At 34.4% G+C, this 22519-nt stretch overlaps 1 protein-coding gene across 2 annotated transcripts in view; it reads left to right on the top strand.

The window, feature by feature from the left end:
* The first annotated feature begins 8258 nt into the window (after positions 1-8258).
* The window catches only part of ca4a (carbonic anhydrase IV a), a 42215-nt gene continuing 27954 nt past the window's right edge, over positions 8259-22519 (top strand). Inside the window, exon 1 of one of the 2 annotated variants that reach the window (NM_001114407.2) lies at positions 8259-8352. In NM_001114407.2, the coding sequence (NP_001107879.2) occupies positions 8292-8352 (61 nt within the window). In that variant the 5' untranslated portion in view covers positions 8259-8291. Of the gene's footprint in view, positions 8353-9077; positions 9333-22519 lie in introns of those variants that run through there. The other variant, XM_073950440.1, reaches the window with a different exon arrangement.

Here is a 22519-nt window from a genome sequence, read left to right as displayed (position 1 = left end):
TTTTTTCCCCCCCTTGTTTTATTTTTATTTACTTATTTATTTATTTATTTATTTATTTATTTATTTATTTATTTATTTATTTTTCTTCTCTCCTTAAAAGTAATAAAAATAAAGTATAAAAAAAAAAAAAAACGCCAACTGAGCCGAGGATCAAACCAGCCACCCAGCAACCTTCTTGCAGTGAGGCGACAGCACTACTACCTACTGCGCCACTGCGTCGCCCATTTTTAAGATCATTATGAATCAAATTTTAGACTCATAGGTCTAGTTTCACAAACAGCGCTTAGAAAAATATATTACTGGTGTGTACCTGGAGACAAATCAATGACACTGATGTATTTTAAAGGGCACCTATGGTAAAAAATCTACTTTTCAAGCTGTTTGGACAGATCTGTGTGTTGGTATAGTGTATAGACCGTCATACTGGGATGATATGAACACACCCAGTCCTTTTTTTGCAATTTAACTACAAAAAAAAGGGTCGGCCAATTGGAGCTGTTTTCAAATCGATCGCACCATTACGTAGGTGTGCGATCCCCCCGCCCACCGAATTGATTGACAGCTGCGTGCATTAACATGTTCCGGTAGTCGCGTGTATATGTCAACAAGACCAGACAGACATACGCAAAGCAACCGGGAATAAAAGCTCTGTTCTGTTCACTAGGATCAGCAATCATCATCAAATGTGATTAAGAGTAAGTTACACATGTTTAAAGTGTTTTAAAACAGAGTATGTGTGTAATTAATTACAGCGATTTACTTCAGCTTTACTTCATCAGCACAGCCGCGTGTCAGAACAATTATAAAAGAAGACGCTTCAATCCCGGTTTGTGGAAGTTAAATCAGGTTTATTTTGTACATTAGCATAACAGATATCCACACAGTACTTGAGGTTAGCCTTAACTAAGCTAAGTGCGCTCTGTCTGTCTGCCTGTGTGTGTGTGTGTGTGTGTGTGTCATCTGTGGTGTGTGTGTGTGTGTGTGTGTGTGTGTGTGTGTGTGCGCGCGCACTTTGTAACGATATTGTGTGTGACTCATCAATGCAACTTCCCAATACTGATTAGTAAAGGTTAGTTCTTACTGTAGTATCTCACAAACGCTACGTGAGACCTTCTTCCTTTGTCTGTCTGTTGTCTGACGCAGCTGAGGGAGGAGGCATGTAGAAACAGTGGGCGGGAAAGAATCGTCTTAAAGGCGCAGTACAACAAAACCACCCCCTGCTGGAAATCAGTATTAGACAGCATCTTGTAAAAGGTATAATGAAAAATCTGATGGGTATTTTGATCTGAAACTTTATATAGACATTCTCGAGACGCAAAAGACTTATATTAAATCTGAAAAAAGGGGTAACCTAGGTGCCCTTTAAGACATCTCCCTGCAAGTTATTTTGAGTTGAGACAGCTCAAACATGCAATTTAATCTTGACTAGCCTTAAACCTGTTTTTTTTTAAAGGGCTAAATGCTAAGAAAATTTTTCAAATAGCCCAGATTATTTATTGTCCCTATCAAGAAATCGTATTATAATTTAATACATTTAATAATACAATAGTAAATTAATAAAAAAATATATATATTGTAGATATTTCTTAGCAAAATAACTTCAATATTATGTAAAAACCATCAAGCTCTACTTGTATCCATACACCTTTTTGCAACATAAACTTTTAAATGAAGTTGTAAAAAGTTTATTAATATAAATCTATGCACGACAATCTGTCCAGGTCAGTGTCCTCAGCAGTAAACACATAAAGCACTTTTAAACAAATGTTTTTGTAAGGAAAATAGTTAAACCATTATGGTCAATACAGTTAAAAATCACCTTCTTGAATTAAAAGTTTAAAGCTTTATTGAGATGGATTGTTGATGATTGTATGAGTTTTGGCCAGATTGGGTAGCAAATACATCAACAAAGGAAAATTAAGACTTGCTTAAAATAGATTTGCGACCCACAATACAATATTTCAGTAAATTTAAGACTTTTTATGGCCTAAAATGTAGATGTTGGGATTTAAAACATTTTAAGACTCTACGGAAACCCTGCATCATTTCTGATGTGGTTTATGGAGGAAGCAAGTTGTCACGATCTCTGGAGAATGATCGCTGGTTCTCTCACAATATCCACGGACTACACTTCCGCCTTCTCCTGGACTACATATTCATACATGCTCTCTGGTCACACTCGCACATACTCCCTCATCTAGACTGATTACATTCTCACCACCTTAGCCTTGTCAGAGATTGATTGCGCTCACTACTTAAGCCACTCATTCACCCATCCAGTTTGCCGAGTCTTGTTCGCTATCAGTGACATTACAACGCGTTTCTACTTGTCTTGTTTCCTGTGTTTAGACCTTAGCCTTGTTTATCAGTGTTCTCCTGTTTAGCCGCCTGCCTTACGACCTGTAGCCTGTTATACGATTACGATTCTGGACCGCCTGCATAGACCCGTTTGCACCTGTTTGATCATTGCTTGCCTGACGCTGAATAAACCTGCATTGTAGATCTTACCTTCTGTTGTGAGTGTAATTCCCCGGCGTTACACAAGTGTACAGTGATGCTCTCCATAAGTCTGTATTATAAGAATGTAAATTGGAGAGACCAACATTCTGTCCATTGATAGATATATTACAATATAAGAGACTCTCAAAGGGTCACATTGGCAGCAAAATTACAGTTTTTCTCAGTCGCTTTGGTGCGTTTCTCACAACACTATAGTGCAGTGGTTCTCAAACTGTGGTACATGTACCACTAGTGGTACGTGGGCCTCCTTCTTGTGGTACGCAGAGAAACACTAAATAACTAGAGCCTAAAGTTCATTGATAAACTTTGATGTTGGCTTGAGAAAGCAAACGTGACTGCGCTAGGACTTGGAATGGCAGTTGGCAGAAAGCATGGCGGCGGTTGCTAAGTGGTTGCTAGGCAGTTGCTAAAACAATTATGGCATTGTTAGGTAGTTGCTAAGCAGCTGCTAAATGGCAATGCTCGTGTACATCTTTGATCAAATGCTAAAACTTAGTAGGCATTTCTAGCATATGTTATTGCATTTAGATAATCATCCTTAGCATGTAGCTAATCGTTATTAGCACTTGGCTTCCATTATCATTGTTACCATGAATAGTACACAGGAAGTCCCATTTGCTAGAATGAGTCAAACAAGCCAATGCCCAGGTCCCTACGATGTTCTGATGTAGAGATATTGCTATTTTTAAATGGTTGCTAGCTTATACTGTTTTATTGCTATGGGGACATTTGACAGGTTAGTGATGATACATCAAAGCTTCTTGGCAATATGAGTGATCTTAATCAACCCCGATATCTCTATGACAGTCTTTATGAGTGTCAAAAACTGGACTTGAACATAATGTATTCCTGGTGTTGGGTTGCGGCTGGAAAGGCATTCGCAGTGTAAAACAAATGCTGGATAAGTTGGCGGTTCATTCCGTTGTGGCAACCCCTGATTAATAAAGGGACTAAGGGAATGAACATTATGTAAAAATGGCTTGCCGTATTTTTTTGAAAATACAATGCTTAATAAGTGTGAAACTGATAAATGCAAAAATGGCTTGCCATATCAGTAAAAAAATATGGAGTTTAAGTCAAAAATGGCTTGCCATATTTTAAGAAAAATAATGCTTAAAAATTATTTATTGGAAAACTATAAGTCTGATAAACCTTAAAGATATTGCAGCAAAATCTAACGCATCTAAATACAGATTTTGGCTACATTTGGGGCTTGTATATTTTTTTTTATATGCCCGGATTATAAAAATTTAATATTTAACATTTTTTATTAAAAAAACAATAAGTCGTATTGGCATGAGGAGATATAGCAACAATCTTGAATGAAGAAGGCACATTTTGACCACATTTGGGCCTTGTGGCATGAACGGCCTAGGAGAAGATACGTTTGTTTTCAAGGACAAAGTAGCATAACAGTATGTTGGCTTTCTAAAGCCAACATAATAAAAGAAAAAAAAAACATTTAACTTTTTGACTCGAACGATTACACTTATGTGATCAGCACCGGCTGTTCCCTGAAGCGTACGATCACATCAGTGTGCTTAGAATGTTTACTTTAGTTCATTGCATTATCAGATGCTAAAAATCAACCCGCTTTGCCACAGAGCCAGAGACAGAGGTACTGCAGCGCTTGCGGAGCAGATACGTGCTTTTGCAGACCAGTGCTGTTGTGTTGGAATTTCGGTTACTGTATGCTGCATCATTGGTACAATAATTATCACAAATGTGTTTTAAACAATGTGTGTTCATAGTTGTGTAAAATAATGCGTGTTTTCAATATAAGTTATTTGTTTTGTAAAGCAGCCTGGCTTTCTATTAATTTGTTACCTTAGATTTAGGCTAATTTATCTGGATGTGATTTAAATGTTGCAGAATAGCCTGTATTTATGAGGTCCAATTTTGCTAATACTATTTGCTAATACTTTAGATTTAAGTCCAACAGTATTTAAGTACAATATTTTTATTTTTACTTTAAGAACAGTAGCCTACTATTTTTATTGAACTTTTAAAAGCACATTTTAAACACTGACTTTTTATTGATTTATTTATTTTTCACCTATAAACACTGAACAGTTTTAATGGTCAAAATATTTATAATGGTTAAAGTGGCTTTAATAGGAATTAATCTGTCACATCAATATGGTGGTACTTGGAGAGACAGTTTTTTTCTGAGGTGGTACTTGATGAAAAAAGTTTGAGAACCACTGCTATAGTGCATTTTTGCACAACAGTTAATGCATTTCTCAAAACACTTAGTACAAACTGCAAAACCCAGATGATAACCTGCAAAAGCGCGTCACATGCTCAAAATGGAGAGTTCATTCCTCAAAAGCAAGTATTCAGGTCAATTAAAGTGTCAGTATCATCAAAATGAAAAGTCCTGGCACTATTGTTTATGAACAAGATAGTCAAATGGCTTTGTCATGTTTTCATTATGAGTTTACTCTCTACATTTTTTTCAATGCAAAAAAGTCTGATTTTGGTGACACGTCCTAAAAATGCTCAAGACAGCACTTTATATTTGCACAGCCATTTAAAAACTACAGTAAAGTTAGACATCACTGCATTTAGTGGGGTATCTGAGTACAAGACACTGAATATGTATGTTTCACATGTTTACTGCATCGGCCCTTTGCAATCCTAATTTAATCATTGTGCAAAAGAATAAACACACCCTTATTTACAACAAACATAAACTCCCTTTGGGTAGAGCTGAGCACAACTGTAAACAATATTGCAGAACATATTGGAACTGAACCAACATACATACACAGGTCTGTAAATCATTCATCAAATTGTTGAATTTTTAAGACATTTTCAGAAAAAAAAGATTTAAAGATTTTTATAAAAATTGCTCGACAGATTTTGACAACTAGTTCAACATTTGTGTATGTAAAGACTCGAGTACTGAAATGAGGTCAATTAGCTTTATATGGAATCACTAATCAGCATTTACAAGTTCAGTTAATTTTGACTCATATGACATAATAATGCTATACACAGCAGAGAGTTGTATGAAACCAATTGATGCATGTAAAAAAGCATCTGCAATTCGTTGGAATGAATGAGAAACTGCTATTATGATGTGCACAAATGACTAATTGTTTCGAGAAATGCATGAACTGTGGTGCACATGTAAATAGTGTTGTGAGAAATGCACCAAAGCCATTGAGAAAAACTGTAATTGATAGATGTGTATTTTCTTCTCTGGCCACTAGATGTCACAATATCCACATTAGAGATGGTTTTGCTTTCAGCTGATGAACAGTTCATAACCATCACAGGGTTTCTGCAGGTTTCACCAAGTTAAAGACATTTTTAAGACCATTGTGAATGACAATTTAGACTCATAAAGGCTGAAGGAATTTTTCAAATAGCCCAGATGGAAAAGATTTTGTATTTGCCCTATCAAAAAACTCATTATAATTTAATACATTTAATAATTTAATAATGCATGACTAATACCAAAACAAATGTAGATATTTCTTAGCAAGATATTTTAAATATTATGTAAAATCCACCAAGCTCTTCTTGTATCCATACAGTAGTTTTTTGCAACATAAACTTTCTTTAAAATAAAAATAAAAAAGTAAAAATGTTTTAAAAGTTTTTAAAAAGTATAATAATACAAATCTGTGCACACTAATCTGTCGGTGTCCTCAGCAATAAATACATGGATCACTTTTAAACAAATGCTGTTGTAAGGGAAATAATTAAACACTAATGATACAGTTAAAAATCACCTTTATGAATAAAATTTTATGAGATGGATTGTTGATGATCGTATGGGTTTTGGCCAGATTGGAATCAACAAAGAAATGTTATAACTTGTTTAAAAATAGATTTAAGACCCACAATACAATATTTCAGTAAATGTAAGACTTTTTATGGCCTAAAATGTAGATGTTAGGATTTAAAACATTTTAAGATACTATGGAAACCCTGCATCATTTCTGATGTGGTTTATGGAGGAAGCAAGTGTACAGTGATGCTCTCCATAAGTCAGTATTGTAAGAATGTAAATTGGAGAGACCAACACTCCGTCCATTGATAGATAGATTACTATAATATAGGAGCGGCTCTTAAAGAGCTGATCAGGGTCACATTGGCTGTGAAATGAGTTGATAAATGTGTATTTTCTTCTCTGGCCACTAGATGTCACAATATCCACATTAGAGATGGTTTTGCTTTCAGCTGATGAACAGTTCATAAACATCACAGGGTTTCTGCAGGTTTCACCAAGTTAAAGACATTTTTAAGACCATTGTGAATGACAATTTAGACTCATAAAGGCTGAAGGAATTCTTCAAATAGCCCAGATGGAAAAGATTTTGTATTTGCCCTATCAAAAAACTCATTATAATTTAATACATTTAATAATTTAATAATGCATGACTAATACCAAAACAAATGTAGATATTTCTTAGCAAGATATTTTAAATAGATATAGATATTTTATAATATTTGAGCCCAAAAATTTGGATTTTTTGGAAGACATTAAGACTTTTCAGGACCCCAGGAAACCCTACATTATTTCTGATGTGGTTTATGGAGGAAGCAAATGTTTACTCAAATAAACTTTCTACAAGATATAGGCTAAAATTTTCCCCCATACTCTCTCTCTCTTTATCTATCTATCTATCTATCTATCTATCTATCTATCTATCTATCTATCTATCTATCTATCTATCTATCTATCTATCTATCTGTCTGTCTGTCTGTCTGTCTGTCTGTCTGTCTGTCTGTCTGTCTGTCTGTCTGTCTATCTATCTATCTATCTATCTATCTATCTGTCTATATGAATATATATGTATGCATTATTGAAATAGATCATTAAAAAGACAATAAACATCCTTAAACAATGCAAGTGCATTTTCATCTGACACTCATACATTGGTATTTGTTTACAGCAGATTAAACGTTCTGGGATACTGTAATAACACATCCTACTATTGAAATACTTTCCTCCTTTCTTAGTAGTTAATTTTCCCTGAAATACATTGAGGAACAAACAAATACTGTGAGCAATATTAATAAAGATTTCACCTAAAAACAACATAAGCTGGCTATTATTAAATATAAATTTAATTTAAAGGTTGTTTCTGTTTTTGTTTGCACACATTTAATTCTATATTGACAAACTTGTTTTGGCTCCTGATCATTATGTACAGAATTGCATATTATAAATATAGCATTAGTCTTATTTATATACTTACTTAACATAATGCATTAACTTGCAGTTTCATCAGTATCCACAATACTCATGGGAAATTATGTTTGGCATTAAAAAGATAGTAGCAAAACCCACAAATAATTTATACTAAATAACACTATGAAAAATACAGCATTGTTGATTAGCTTACCATACAAATTCACACTGTATAGACAGATATATAAACAGATAGACAGATAGACAGATAGATAGATAGATAGATAGATAGATAGATAGATAGATAGATAGATAGATAGATAGATAGACAGATAGATAGATAGATAGATAGATAGATAGATAGATAGATAGATAGATAGATAGATAGATAGATAGATAGATAGATAGATAGATAGATAGATAGATATATAGATAGACAGACAGACACCAGCGATGTATGGGAGACAGGTGTGTACAGTGATGCTCTCCCTGTAAGTATTACAGCAATAATGGGAGGGACCAACAGACTCCATCCAGTCCATTGATAGATATATTACTATATAAGAGCCGATCAGACTCTCAAAGGGTCACATTTGGTCCAGTCACACACAGGACAATCACAATGCGGTGTCTGCTTTCAGCTTATCTTCTGCCTCTGATTCTGCATGCATGCACCGGTGCAGGTGAGTCCAGCACACTGATCATGATGCTGCAAAACATGTGACATCAGTTCTTATCTTTAAACTTAAATGTACAAATCTAAAGTTTGTGCAGTTATCAGTTGATAAAAATAATAATGATGATAATCAGAATACGTCATTTAATTTATTAAGCGTCATTAATAGGCTATACGCAATGTTTATTAAAGCTAATCCCTAATTGTGCGAAATTAGTGATGTCAACGGAGATTTACATTCATTAGCAAACTGTTCTAATGCTGTTTTAGTATATGTATTTTTGTATTTATAATAACACCAGTCATTTCAGCAAAATAATTAATAAATACATTATTTTTGTGAACAGATTTGTTTTTGATTCATGTTTATTTACTTATTTATTTATTTAATTATTTATTATTGAGTTTTGACTGTCTCCACATCTGAAATAGACTAGCTAACAATAACAACAACATTATTATACCTAACATTTACATGCATACATTTATCAGACGCTTTTAAATCCGGAGCGACTTTACAAATGAGGTTTTTCAGCATATATAAAGTGGATGAAGATGATGATTATTAAAATAATTTATCATCTGTTAAGTCTTTCAGTCTCTACAACGCTGAAAGTGCACGCGCTCTTACCTATAGGCAGGCTGTCGGATGGTTATTAATCTTATAAATTTAGAAGAACCTTCCCTGTCATCTGAAGTCCGTAAGGGAAAATCATAAATCCTGAGGAAAGCCTGGTTATTTTTTCTGGAAGGAGCATCAAGGACACCGGCTTTCTGCTCCGCTTTCTAATGTAGGACGAGCTCCAAAAAATGACGCCGTCGTGTGGAGCTCTGATGTCCGCATCACTCATGAGCTGCACCTGCCAGAAACGGAGCGTTTCCGAGGAGGCTTCGCTGGTTTAGGAGTATTTCTGTAGACAGGCTGTAAGCGCGTGATCTGCTGAGGTCCATCATCTGCCGCGCGAATGCTTGCACAGTAAGCCAAAGGTCACTGAAGTTCTTTAAAGGCTATTTTATTGAGTGTGATACTTGTAAAAATGATCAAAGCGCTAATTTTAAAAGATCACTCGTAGTATTTTTGTTGTTGTTGTTGTTGTTGTTAGGTGAGCGTCACATTTGATAATTAATTACATTATGATTACTCTTACACTGGCAATCTAAATAGTTGTTTTTGATCGTATGGTATTGTAAATGAACAACAAAAGCTGTGATTTTTAGGTCACTAAAATTCTATAAACTAAAAAAAATTGTTAATTTTGTTTTGTAATGTTAACGCAATTATTGTGTGTGATATTTGTAAAATGAGCAAAGTGCAAATTTCAAAGATCATGAGTAGGATTGTTTTGTCTCGTTGCTATGGTTACTGTCAATCAAAGAAGAACGCGATTTTTTTTTTTCGCGAGCGTCACGTTTGATAATACTATTACATTATTGCTATTCTTGACATGGGCAATCCAAATGTTTGTTTTTGAATGTGCAATATTTGTAAAATTAACAAAGAGCGGATTTCAAAAAGGTTTGCAAAGTCTTGTTATGTTACTGTCAATTAATTAGGAACAAGATTTTTTTTGTTTGTGAGCGTCACAATTGATTATACAATTACATTAATATTATTCTTTTGTTGACATTGGCAATCTAAATAGTTGTTTTTAAACGCGTGTAATATTTGTAAATACAACAAAGCGGTGATTTCAGGTCACTAAAGCTCTAAAGGCTAATCAAAATGCAATTTTTGTGTGTGCGATATCCGTAAAATAAACAAAGCGTTGATTTCGAAAATCACGTGTAGTAGAGAAGTCTTGTTGCTATGGTTACTGTCAATTAAATGGGAACATGATTTTTTTTTCGTAAGTGACGTTTAATAATACTATTACATTATTAATATTATTTTGTTGACATTGGCAATCTTAATTGTTTTTGAGCGTGTAATATTTGTAAATGAACAACAAAACGGTGAGTTCAGGTCACTAAAGTTCTGAATACTAATCAAAATGCAATTTTTGTGTGTGATATTTGTAAAATGAACAAAGCGTTGATTTCGAAAATCATGTGTAGTAGGTTAGAGAAGTCTTGTTGCTGTGGTTACTGTCAATTAAATAGGAATGCGATTTTTTTTCCACATGTGTCAATTTTAATAATACTATTTAATGCAATCTCACGACAATTCGTAACTTTATGATTTAGTGGCTAATTCGTATCTAATTCATACAATTTAGTACAATTTGCTCATCACCCAATGACGTTTGAGGTTAGGGGTGGGGTACGGGGCCACACCTCCTTTTAAAAATTGTACATTTCTCATACCACTGAATTCGTACGAATTAGCCACTAACCTGACAAAACGTAAAGTACTTTGTTTTCCTCGTAAGATTAGACTGCTATTAAATTATTATTATTTTGTTGACATGGGCAATCCAAATTGTTGCATTTGAGCGTTTAATATTTGTAAATAAACAACAAAGCGGTAATTTCAGTTAACTAAAGTTCTAAATACTAATCAAAACGCAATTTCTATGAGTGTGATCATGCGTATGTTAGAGAAGTCTTGTTGCTATGGATACTGTCAATCAAATACGAGAGCGTCACATTTGATAATGCCACTACATTATTGTTATTCTTTTGTTGACATGGGCAATCCAAATAGTTGTTTTTGAGCTTGTGATGATATTTGTAAATGAACAACAAAGCGGTGATTTCAGAAATTATGCATCAGTTTTTAGACAAAGTTGTTTGCGCGTGAATGCTTTTACAATAAGCGAAAGTTCAATAAAGTTCTAATTCTAATTAAAACTCAATTTGTGAGTGTGATATTCATAAAATGAACAATGCGTTGATTTCAAAGATCATATCTAAGTTCGATAAGTTACGTTGCTGCCAAATATGAACGCTTTTTTTTTTTTGTTCGCAAGTGTCACATTTGATAATACTATTACATTGTTAGACTCCTTTTCTTTTGTTGACATGGGCAATCCTGAGCGTGTGATATTTGTAAATGAAAAACAGAGCCGTGATTTCAGGTCACTGAAATTCTAAATATTAATCAAAATGCAATTTTTGTGTGTGTGATATGCCCAACACAATCTTATGGCAATTAGTAGCTTTTTGATTTGGTTGCTACTTTGTATTAATTCGTACAATCTAATTCGTACAATTTATTTATTTATCTATTTATTTTTATTTATTTACTTATTATTATTTTCTTTATTGAATGCTTAAAAAACATTAACAATAAATCTCATGAATCAAACAACAACAATCCAGGGGTTTTCAGTCATTTAGTCCTTAATCAAAGTCCTTTTTCGTATTGCTTTTAAGTTTGTTGATCCCTCAATTCACTCAAAATACATTTTCATTTCAATTTTAAATTAAGTAAATAATTTAACTTAAACTTTAAACTTTATTTTAAATTAATTATTCGTACAATTTTAACCCAAGCTCATTCTGAAAATGTAGCCCTGCGGACGTTTCTGGAGACTGCGATTTACGTGGCCGGAGGTATGTATGGCTGCATTTAGTTTTTTCAAGCGAACGCTACAGGGTGGTGTGACGCCGCTCCTCTTCGCGCTCGCCAGCTGGGCTGATGGCTCACCTCCTTCGTGTGGAGGGCTTTCCCGATGCAACCAGTTTGTCTGGTTAGCTCGTCGTGCTACGTCGGCGAAACGGAGGCCCAGAGAAGGAGGAGCTGGCCGTGTTCGACGACTGGGTTCCAGTCTGGAGAAGAGCGGTTCCAGTAATCAGGTAAAGTGAACGAGTTCTTAACGGGGCGAGAATGCAATGAAATCCAAAAACGGGGTCAAAATCGGACGGCTTTTTTTCTGCACGGCTTTTGTAAATCGTTGCTTGGGTTTAGGGAAGAAGGAGAAGGTTGGCTGGGTCGGCCAATTGGCCGGCTGCTCTGTCAATCATTCAGTCATACAGCCAGTCGGTCAGTTGTACAGACGGTCACTCGACAGCAGCCTCCGGCGGCTTTTTACGCGAGAACAGTGCGGGCGCGAATGGCGCGCGTTCGAGACGCGAAAAAGTGCGCACAACAGCCTCTCGAAGATTCGCGAAAATAAAAACTGCACAAATACGTACCTCCCAGGACATATTTTGTGGTCTTGAGTAACGTCCGCGGGGCTATGTTTCTAGAATGAGCCTGAGTTGTACAATTTAGTACCATTTGCTCATCCCTTAATGACAGTTGGGTTTAGGGGTGGGGTTGGGTGCCATGCCTCCTTTTTAAAATCGTAAAATTTCTTACGACTGAACTCGTACAAATTCGTACAAATTAGCCACTAAACAAACAAAATGTAAAATACTCATATTTTCTCGTGAGATCAGGCTGGTGATATTAGTAAAAATAAGGTTATGCGTAGGTTGGAGAACTTTTGTTGCTGTGGTTCCTGTGAATCAAATAGGAATGCGATTTTTTTGTTGTTCGCGTCACATTAGATAATAATATGACATTTTTATTACTCTTTTCTTGACATGGGCAATCCAAATAGTTGTTTTTGAGCTTGTGATGATATTTGTAAATGAACAACAAAGCGGAAATTTCAGAAATTATGCATTGGTTTTTAGACAAAGTTATGTTTGTGCGTGAATGCTTTTACAATAAGCAGTGGTGTAAAGTAACCAACCCGGGCTCATTGTGGAAATGTAGCCCCGCAGACGTTTCTGCGGACCGCGATTTACATCCCGGGAGGTACGTATTCGAGCGGTTTTTGTTTTCGCGGATCCGCGAGAGGCCGCTGTGCGCGCTTTTTCGCATCTCGGGCTCGTCTCGGGAGCTCGCTGTTCGCGCCTGCGCCGTTCTCGCGCGAAAAGCTACCGGATCGGCCGACTTGGCCGCCCTCCTCTTCCTCCTCCTCCTTCCCTAAACCCGAGCGACGGTTCGCAAAAGCCGTCCAGAAAAAAAAAAAAAAAGCAAAAGCCCTCGTCTTCGATTTCGACCGCGTTTTCGGATCCCGCCGCATTCTCGCCCTTATTTTTCGGATTCCGTTTTTCGTCTTACCTGATTTCCGGAAATTTCCGAGCACGAAGAGGAGGGGCGAAGCGGCGCCACACCGCCCCGCAGCGTTCGTCGAAAAAAACTAAACGTGTCCGTACGTACCTCCAGCCACGTAAATCGCGGTCTCCAGAAACGTCCGCGGGGCTACGTTTCCAGAATGAGCTTGGGTTGAAAGTAACTAATTACAAATACTCAGACTACTGTAATTGAGTAGTTTTTCTCAGGAATTGTAATTTACTTAGTACTTTTACTTTCACTTGAAATTTTAGTGCAGTATCTGTACTTTTACTCCACTACTTTCCTTCAACCTGCAGTCACTACTTTATTTTTTCCTGTCAATGGAGATTAGAAAAATCAGTCCTGTGATTCATGTCCAATGAAATCGCATATAGTAAAAGTGAAAGTATAAGTAAAAGTGTCCAAGAAGATGTCCAAAACCTTTACTGGCATTGACCCAGAGATTGTTTTAACATAATCATTCACCAATGTAAGTAGTGAATGTGCGTGTCCGTGGGTGGGGCTGTGTCTGTGTGGTAATGTGGGCTGGTGAAGCTACAGTGCCAGGGCTGAATTTTTGTCCCAGTCCGCCCCTGACCCCACCTATAGCTGGTGTGTGGTGAAGCACTGGCGCCATTGTCCAGTGGCTGCCATCGCAAAATTAGCATGTTTTAATATGCAAATGAACAGAATTTAATTTTAGAAGCTCTGCATTGGTTTTTAGAGGCAAAGATGGACATGCTGTTGCGATGGTTGTCAAAAAACAAAATTCAAAAAAATTCAGCCTCCTATTTGAGTTTTTTGTCCTACAAAATGGGTGGCTCAGTGGTTAGCACTGTGGCCTCACAGCAAGAAGATTGCTGGTTCGAGTCCTGGCAGGGTCAGTTGTCATTTCTGTATGGAGTTTGCATGTTCTCCCCATGTCCAAACATGCGCTATAGGGGAATTAAATAAGCTAAATTGGCCGTAGTGTACGAGTGTGCGTGTGAATGAGTGTGTATGGGTGTTTCCTAGAACTATGTTGCAGCTGGAAGGGCATCCGCTGTGTAAAACATATGCTGGAATAGTTGGCGGTTCATTCCACGGTGGCGACACCTGAAATAGAGACTAAGCTGAAGGAAAATGAATGAATGAATGAATGAATGAATGAATGTTCTACAGAACATGAACGTAGTCATTGACTTCAGTAATTTTTCCTAGTATAGAGGTCAGTGGTTATTCCCAAGATTCTTCAGATCAACAGAATGAAACTCATAAAATTTTAACTCAATTGTGGCCAAGTGAATTGAATGTCAGGCGTCACGGTGGCTCAGTGGTTAGCAATGTGGCCTCACAGCAAGAAGGTCGCTGGTTCGAGCCTTGGCTGGGCCAGTTGGCGTTTCTGTGTGGAGTTTGCATGTTCTCCCCGTGTTGGTGTGTGTTTTCTTTGGCTGCTCCGGTTTCCTACACAGTCCAAATTTAAGTTACTGTAAATTGTACAGTTTATTTTTTATACATCAACTTCTACCTTGATAGCTATTAATAAACAGTAAATTAGGGGGTTATTGAGCTAAAATCTTAGTTGATATTTTGTTAATATTAAATTGTGCCTTAAAATAATTATAATATTTAGTTTAAGAGGCAATTCTCACTATTAAATGGTTTATTACATTCGTAATCCTATCCAATTCCTAAAGACACACTGTAAAAAAAATACAGTAATATTTACAGCTGCTGGCAATTTTAGTTGCCAATAAGACTGTACATTTACAGGCGCACTGTAGTAAATAAATAAAATTATATCCAAACACATGCGCTATAGGGGAATTGATGTACTAAATTGGCCATAGTGTATGAGTGTGTGTGTGAATATGAGAGTGTATGGGTGTTTTTCAGTAATGGGTTGCAGCTGGAAGAGCATCCACTGCGTAAAACATGCTGGAATAATTGGCGGTTCATTCCACTGGGTGACATCTGAAATTAAAAATGTCAAATCAACTATAGCCAATTAAACAGAATGTCAGTAGATTTTAATTTAGAGTGTACTATGCCCTAAAACACTATAAAAAGTCTTTGTTTAATGGAAAAACTAACTAAATAAAAGCATGAGGTCACTGTTTAGTCCACTGGAGCATTTGGGTAGTCTAGTGAAACTTACAAATCAAAAGCAAGTGTAATCTATTATCAATAACCTGCATGAATGGCTCTGCTTTAAAGACATTAAAAGATAATCTCCTGTTAGATGTTATATTTCCTGTTCAATAGGATGTAAAGCCGTTCAAACACTGACACACACGTTTTCCTTAAAGCTGCTTTGTTGTGAAATCATTCTACAAATAAAAAGCTGTGGACAAGATGCACTTTGTTCGCTTTGAAATGCTAAAACAATAGACGAAGTGTTGAAAATGGAGATTAAGCTGGTATTGTGTGACTGTGTGTTTGTTTGAGGTAAACTGGATTGGAAGTGTTGAGAATGATGATGCTGGTGATGATAAATGATCGCGCAACACCTGACTGATATATCATTTGCATGTTTTAGTTATGACTTAATAGACTTTAGTAAGAGCTGTATTAATAAAATGTTAAAAGTCACCATGCAAGAGCTAATTTTAGACAGGCCACAAGTGCTTACTCTTTATAGTACACAGCAGATCATAAATTCAGTCATAAGAGTCAGTTTTTTATATGGCAGCGGCTATTTGCACTAAGTGCAAATAGCATCGGATGCTACACAATATAGCAACAGAAAGTATGGTGGATGCTATTTGCACTCAGTGCTAATAAAAAGTATATGCCATTTACACTTTTAGTGTTTAGGTAGATGCTATTGCAGTGTGACTAAAAGTATGATGCTATTTACACTAAAAAGGAGTCATGCACTTTTTGCACTAAAGGACCTGATGAACTAAATTTCATGATTTGGTTTATGCCATTTAGTTAAAACATTGTATTTAAACTACATATTAATAAACAGTAAATGCTGTTTACAGTTCACTTAATTGTTAATAGATAGTAGATGATATTTACACTAAGTATTATCAGTATATGACTTCAATATGTTGTTGGCATACAAATATACACAAGAAGCTTAAACAGGTCACCCAAAATTGAAAATGTACTCACTATTTACTCTCAAGTGATTATAAACCTTTAAGAGTTTCTTTCTACTTCCATAGGACAAACAAATACAATGGAAGTCATTGGTTACAGGCTTTCAAAACATCTTCTTTTAGTGTTCAACAGAAGAAAGAAACTCATAAAGATTTCCAAACAACTGTGGTCTAAGTAAACAGTGACTATGTACACAAGTATGCCTAGTTTCTATACTAGGGGCTCTATTTTACCGATCTAAGCTCAAAATCTAAAGCTCATGACGCAAAAGCATTAAGAGCGTGTCTGAATCCACTTTTACTACTTTAAGGATGGTAAAATATGCTGTGTCTCGGTGCATGGTCTAACAGGGTTGTGCTTATTCTTCTAATGAGCATTTGCTATTTAAATGTTAAGGCTGGGCGATAGGGGCAAAAAATCATATCTCAGTATTTTTAGGAGGAATGACGATATACGATATATATTCGGTATTTGGTAATCCTTCCTATAAATGGTTACTTGAGAGTTAAAGTATTTATTAAAACTTTATTAAACCGTTTTTGATTAAAATATAATACAAAACACAGGGGTTTCCGTCCCTTATTTTCATCATCATAATTATCATTCTTAAATTGTTATTTGTTAAAAGAGTAGCTAACAGTGAGTTATCAAACCTCTTCAGCTGCTTCAGAACGCAGCAGCACGAGTGGTCTTTAATGAACCTAAAAGAGCACATGTCACTCCACTGCTCATCCGTTTGCACTGGCTGCCAGTTGCTGCTCGCATCAAATTCAAAGCTCTGATGTTTGCCTACAAAGTGACTTCTGGCCTTGCTCCTTCTTATCTGCTCTCACTTCTACAGATGTATGTGCCCTCCAGAAACTTGCGTTCTGTGAATGAACGTCGCCTCGTGGTTCCATCCCAAAGAGGGAAGAAATCACTTTCCCGAACTCTCGCGTTCAATCTGCCCAGTTGGTGGAATGAACTCCCTAACTGCATCAGAACAGCAGAGTCACTCGCTGTCTTCAAGAAATGACTAAAAACTCAACTATTTAGTCTCCACTACACTTCCTAATCTGCAATTGCCTCTCTGAATATCACACTAACTGTACCCAAAAAAAAAAAAAAAATACTAATACTACTAATACTTTTCTTCTTAGACTTTACAGACCTGAAACTCGCCTATAGCACTTATTCATTGTTGCTCTTGGTTGTGTAAGTTGCTTTCTTGTCCTCATTTGTAAGTCGCTTTGGATAAAAGCGTCTGCTAAATGATTAAATGTAAATGTAAATGTAAACAGTGAGTAAATGTTCATTTTTTGTGTGAACTGTCCCTTTAAGACTTGTTTGTGCTCCGGGGTCACACATAAACAGCCCCTTTAATCTACACATCATCACTAGAAAATAATTATCCATCAGTTATTCAGTGGTCATGGGGTTAAAGCAGGGCTAAAAGGTTGCATTGATTTGTGTGCTCTTGATAACAGGCTTATCACAGCGTCAGTCCCTCTTGAATAACCTGAGCTGAAGTGAACTGTAATTAACTCTTAATTAATGCATCATTTCAATGGCTTCTGTCTAACTAAAGGTTAATGAATGTCAGCGTGCTTCCTAAAATACACCTTCAGTCCACTAATGAAGCCAGTTTAAATGCTGCATTAAAACACTGTAATTATATCTCTTAAGGATGCTGCATGAACATCCGGAACATTTACATAACACAACATAATAACAGTATTTATTTATATAAATGAAGGGAGGGTAACACTTTAGTTTAAGTATCAGTTCTCACTTATTAAGATGTAGGCTGTTTATTGATACTTATAAAACACAAATTCTGCATGATTAATCGTATCTAATACCTAAAGCCACACTGGAAAAATAATGTACAGTAACCTACTGGAAATTCTGGTTGCCATTAGGACTTTAAAGACTTTCAAGCGCACTGTAGTAATTAATTACAATTATGCAATTTTTTTTACATTAAAATTGTCTTAATAGCATCCAAAACTGCCAGTATGTTATTGTAAATCCTAATTGTAATTAATTTACAGTGTGCTGGATAATTTACAGTCTTAATAGCAGCCAAAATTGCCAGTAGGTTACTGTAAATCTTAATTGTAATTAATTTACAGTGTGTTTGAATAAATTAAAGTCTTAATAGCAGCCAAAATTTAAGTTACTGTAAATTGTACAGTTTATTTTTTATGCATCAACTACTACCTTGATAGCTATAAATAAGCAGTAAATTAGGGGGTTATTGAGCTAAAATCTTAGTTGATATTTTGTTAAAATAATTATAATATTTAGTTTAAGTGGCAATTCTCACTATTAACTGGTTTATTACATTCGTAATCCTATCCAATTCCTAAAGACACACTGTAAAATGAATACAGTAATATTTACAGCTGCTGGCAATTTTAGTTGCCATTAAGACTGTACATTTACAGGCACACTGTAGTAAATATATATATATATATATATATATATATATATATATATATATATATATATATATATATATATATATATATTATTGTGCCTGTAAATTTACAGTCTTTATAGCATCTAAAATTTCCAGTAAGTTACTGTAAATTTTATTGTACATTTTTCATACAACTACTACCTTGATTGCTATAAATATGCAATAAATTAGGGGATTATTGGGCTAAAGTCATGGTTTATATTTTGTTTACAGTGACAATTATACCTTAAAATAATTATATTAATTATTTAATAATTATAATAATTAATAAATAATTATATTAATTACTAAACGCGCCGATTCTCACTATTAACTGGTTTATTACCTGCTTATTATTAAGATCTACATGCATAATCCTATCCAATTCCTAAAGACACTGTAAAGCAAATTACTGTAAAATGTACAGTAACATACCCCCTAATTTACTGCTTATTACCAGTTGTTAAGGTAGTAGTTGATCTATAAAAATGCTGTAAAACCTACAGTAACTTGTTGGCAATTTTGTTGCCATTAAGATTGGACATTTCTAAGTACACTGTAGTAAACAATTAGAATTATGCAGTATTTTTACATTGCAAATGTGGATATTAATTTACAGTGTGTTTGTAAATGTTCAGTCTTAATCGCAACCAAAAATGGCAGTAATTTACTGTAAATTTTATAGTTTGTTTACCGTGCAGCTACTACATTAATATCTATTAGTAAGCAACCAAAAATGCCAGTAAGTTACTGCAGTAAATTGCAGTTATTAATTTACAGTGTGTTTGTAACTTTACAGTCATAATGCAACCAAAATTGCCAGTAAGTTACTGTAAATTTTACAGTATTTTTTAGATCAACTACTACCTTAATAAGTAATAATAAGCTGTAAATGATGGGGTTTGGTTGCCAGTAAGACTAAAAATGTAAAAGTGCAATGTAAATAAATAATAGTAATAAATAAACAGTAAATTTGGTGTTTATTGAGCTAAAATCACAGTTGATATTTTATTAACAGTGAGAATTGTGCCACCATTTTATCACCTGCTTATTATTAGGATATAAATTCATAATCCTATCCTATTCTTAAAGTCACTCTGTAAGATATTATATATATTTATATAATGTGTAAATATTAAGAATGTACGGTAAAAATGTACTGTAAAATCTACAGTGACTTGCAATTTTGTTTGCCATCAAGACTGTACACTTACAATCACACGGTACTAAATAATTACATTTTGCAATATTTCTACATTACGATTGTAGTTATTAATTACAGTGCACTTGTTAATTTACAGTCTTAATGTCAACCATCATTCCCAGTAAGTTACTGTAATTTTTAGTGTAAATTTTCTATATTTTTATATATTAACTACTATCTTTATATCTATTAATAAGTGAAAAATTAGGGGTTGATTTAGCTAAAATCAGTGAGAATTGTAATAGTTTAGTTTAAGTGCCAATTCCTACTATTTACTTAATTATTACCTGCTTATTATTGAGATATACATTCATAATCCTATCCAATTCCTAAAGACACACTGTAAAACAAATTTTTACTGTAAAATTACTGTAAAATGTACAATTTGGTTGCGATTAAGACTGTACGTTTATAAGCTCATTGTACATTAATAGTTACAACTGTGCTGTATTTTTACATAAAAATTGTAGTTATTATTTAATGTGTGTTTGTAATTTTACAGTCTTAATGGCAGCCAAAATTACTAGCAGGTACTGTAAATTTTACAGTATATATTGTAGATTAACTACCTTGATAGCTATTATTAAGCAGTAAATTAGAGGTTTGAGCAAAAATCACAGTTGATATTTTGTTAACAGTGAGAAATGTGCCTTAAAATAAAGTCTGAAAAGGTTTCTGGAATAAAACACAGCAAAATGTTTTCTTGAACATTCTTTTGGACAATATTTATTTATTTACGTATTTATTTGTCTATATTTATTAAAAACTAAATTATTTAGCTAAACAGAACATCAAATAACCAATTCATTAATTTAAAGCAAAGTAATCAATCAGAATTATTTCCAGTTGTATATATATATATGCATATATATATATATATATATGAGCAATATCACACTCGTAGCAGTGCGATATGGCTGTATATCGGCACTGGTGGGAGGCGTGCGCTTTAGTGCTCCCACCAGTGCCGATATACAGCCATATCGCACTGCTACGAGTGTGATATTGCGTTTATACAACTGTTTGACGGCATAATTGTGTATATAAAAGCAAAATCAAACATGGAGAGTCTCAAAAACCCTTTTGTATGAGGAACTACTTTCTTCCGGATTTAAATCATAAGCTGACAGTTAAACAGCTGAGCAAGCATCTATTAAACTTTAGATCTGTAGTGTCTGCTTTTTGCTGGCTGTATGTGAGCGGAGTAATACACAAAGGGTAAAGAGGCTGTAGGAGTTCTGATATTGCAGACTATCATATATATATATATATATATATATATATATATATATATATATATATATATATATATATATATATATATATATATGTATATATATATATATATATAATGTTTTTTTTTGCCATAAATACATATTATTATTATTAATTAACCTTATAAAGAACCTTTTGTTGAATTAAAATGTTCAGTGGAATTATCAATCTTAATTTTACTCTTTCTTTTTTGCATTCAATGAATTATGAATCTGGTAAACGGCACTTCATATTTTCTATTAACTTTGCATCACTGGATGTTACAATCAATTATTTAAAAGCTCCATTGTAAAACGAATGTCAGATTGTAAATGTTTAACTACTTACATGAAACCAACAACTCTGCACTTCTCAACTTCTCAGATGTTGTGAAGAGTGAAGCCCCGCCTACTTTCTTCTGATTGGTTGTTCATTTGACATTGAGAAGTTGTTAGACTGTCGTTTCAAAACTACAATATAAAGCATTAACGCATATGAAAACTAAAGTATTAGCCTCCCTGTGAAATTGTATTCATTTTTATTGGGCTTATTGGGAAAACGTGCCCATAGCTACATTTTTTGAGAACAAACAAGTACAGCAAAATTCAAAAAGCCAGTTTTGAAAAAATATTTCCCAAAAAATGTTGAACAGATTCAGGAATTTTTCACAGTATTTCATATAATGTTTTTTCTTCTGGAGAAAGTCTTATTTGTTTTATTTCTGCTAGAATAAAAGCAGTTTTTAATTATTTTGAACCCATTTTAAGGTCAATATTATTAGACCAATATTAGTGTTGGATTGTCTCTAGAACAAACCACTGTTATACAATGACTTGCCTAATTACCCTAACTTTACCCTAATTAACCTAGTTAAGCCTTTAAGTGTCACTTTAAGCTGAATAATAGTATCCTGAAAATTGACTTATTAAAACAATTATGTTACAAAATTTGTTGAAAAAAATCTCTCTGAAAATCTCTCAAAAATCTGGGGAAAAATACATACAGGGGGCTAATGATTCATAAGAGCTAATAATTCTGACTTCAACTGTATGTTTACAAAAAATGAAACAACACCACCAACACTATTATTATTATTTTATTAATTATTAATTAGATTTTTATTGATTTAGTAATAATAAACTAATAATAATTAATATTATTATCATAATTTTTATATTATATTATATTATATT

The sequence above is a fragment of the Danio rerio genome, chromosome 5, assembly GCF_049306965.1.
Source record: "Danio rerio strain Tuebingen ecotype United States chromosome 5, GRCz12tu, whole genome shotgun sequence".
Taxonomy (NCBI): domain Eukaryota; kingdom Metazoa; phylum Chordata; class Actinopteri; order Cypriniformes; family Danionidae; genus Danio; species Danio rerio.
Note: the sequence above shows the minus strand (reverse complement) of the source record. Positions and strands in the feature narration are given on the sequence as shown.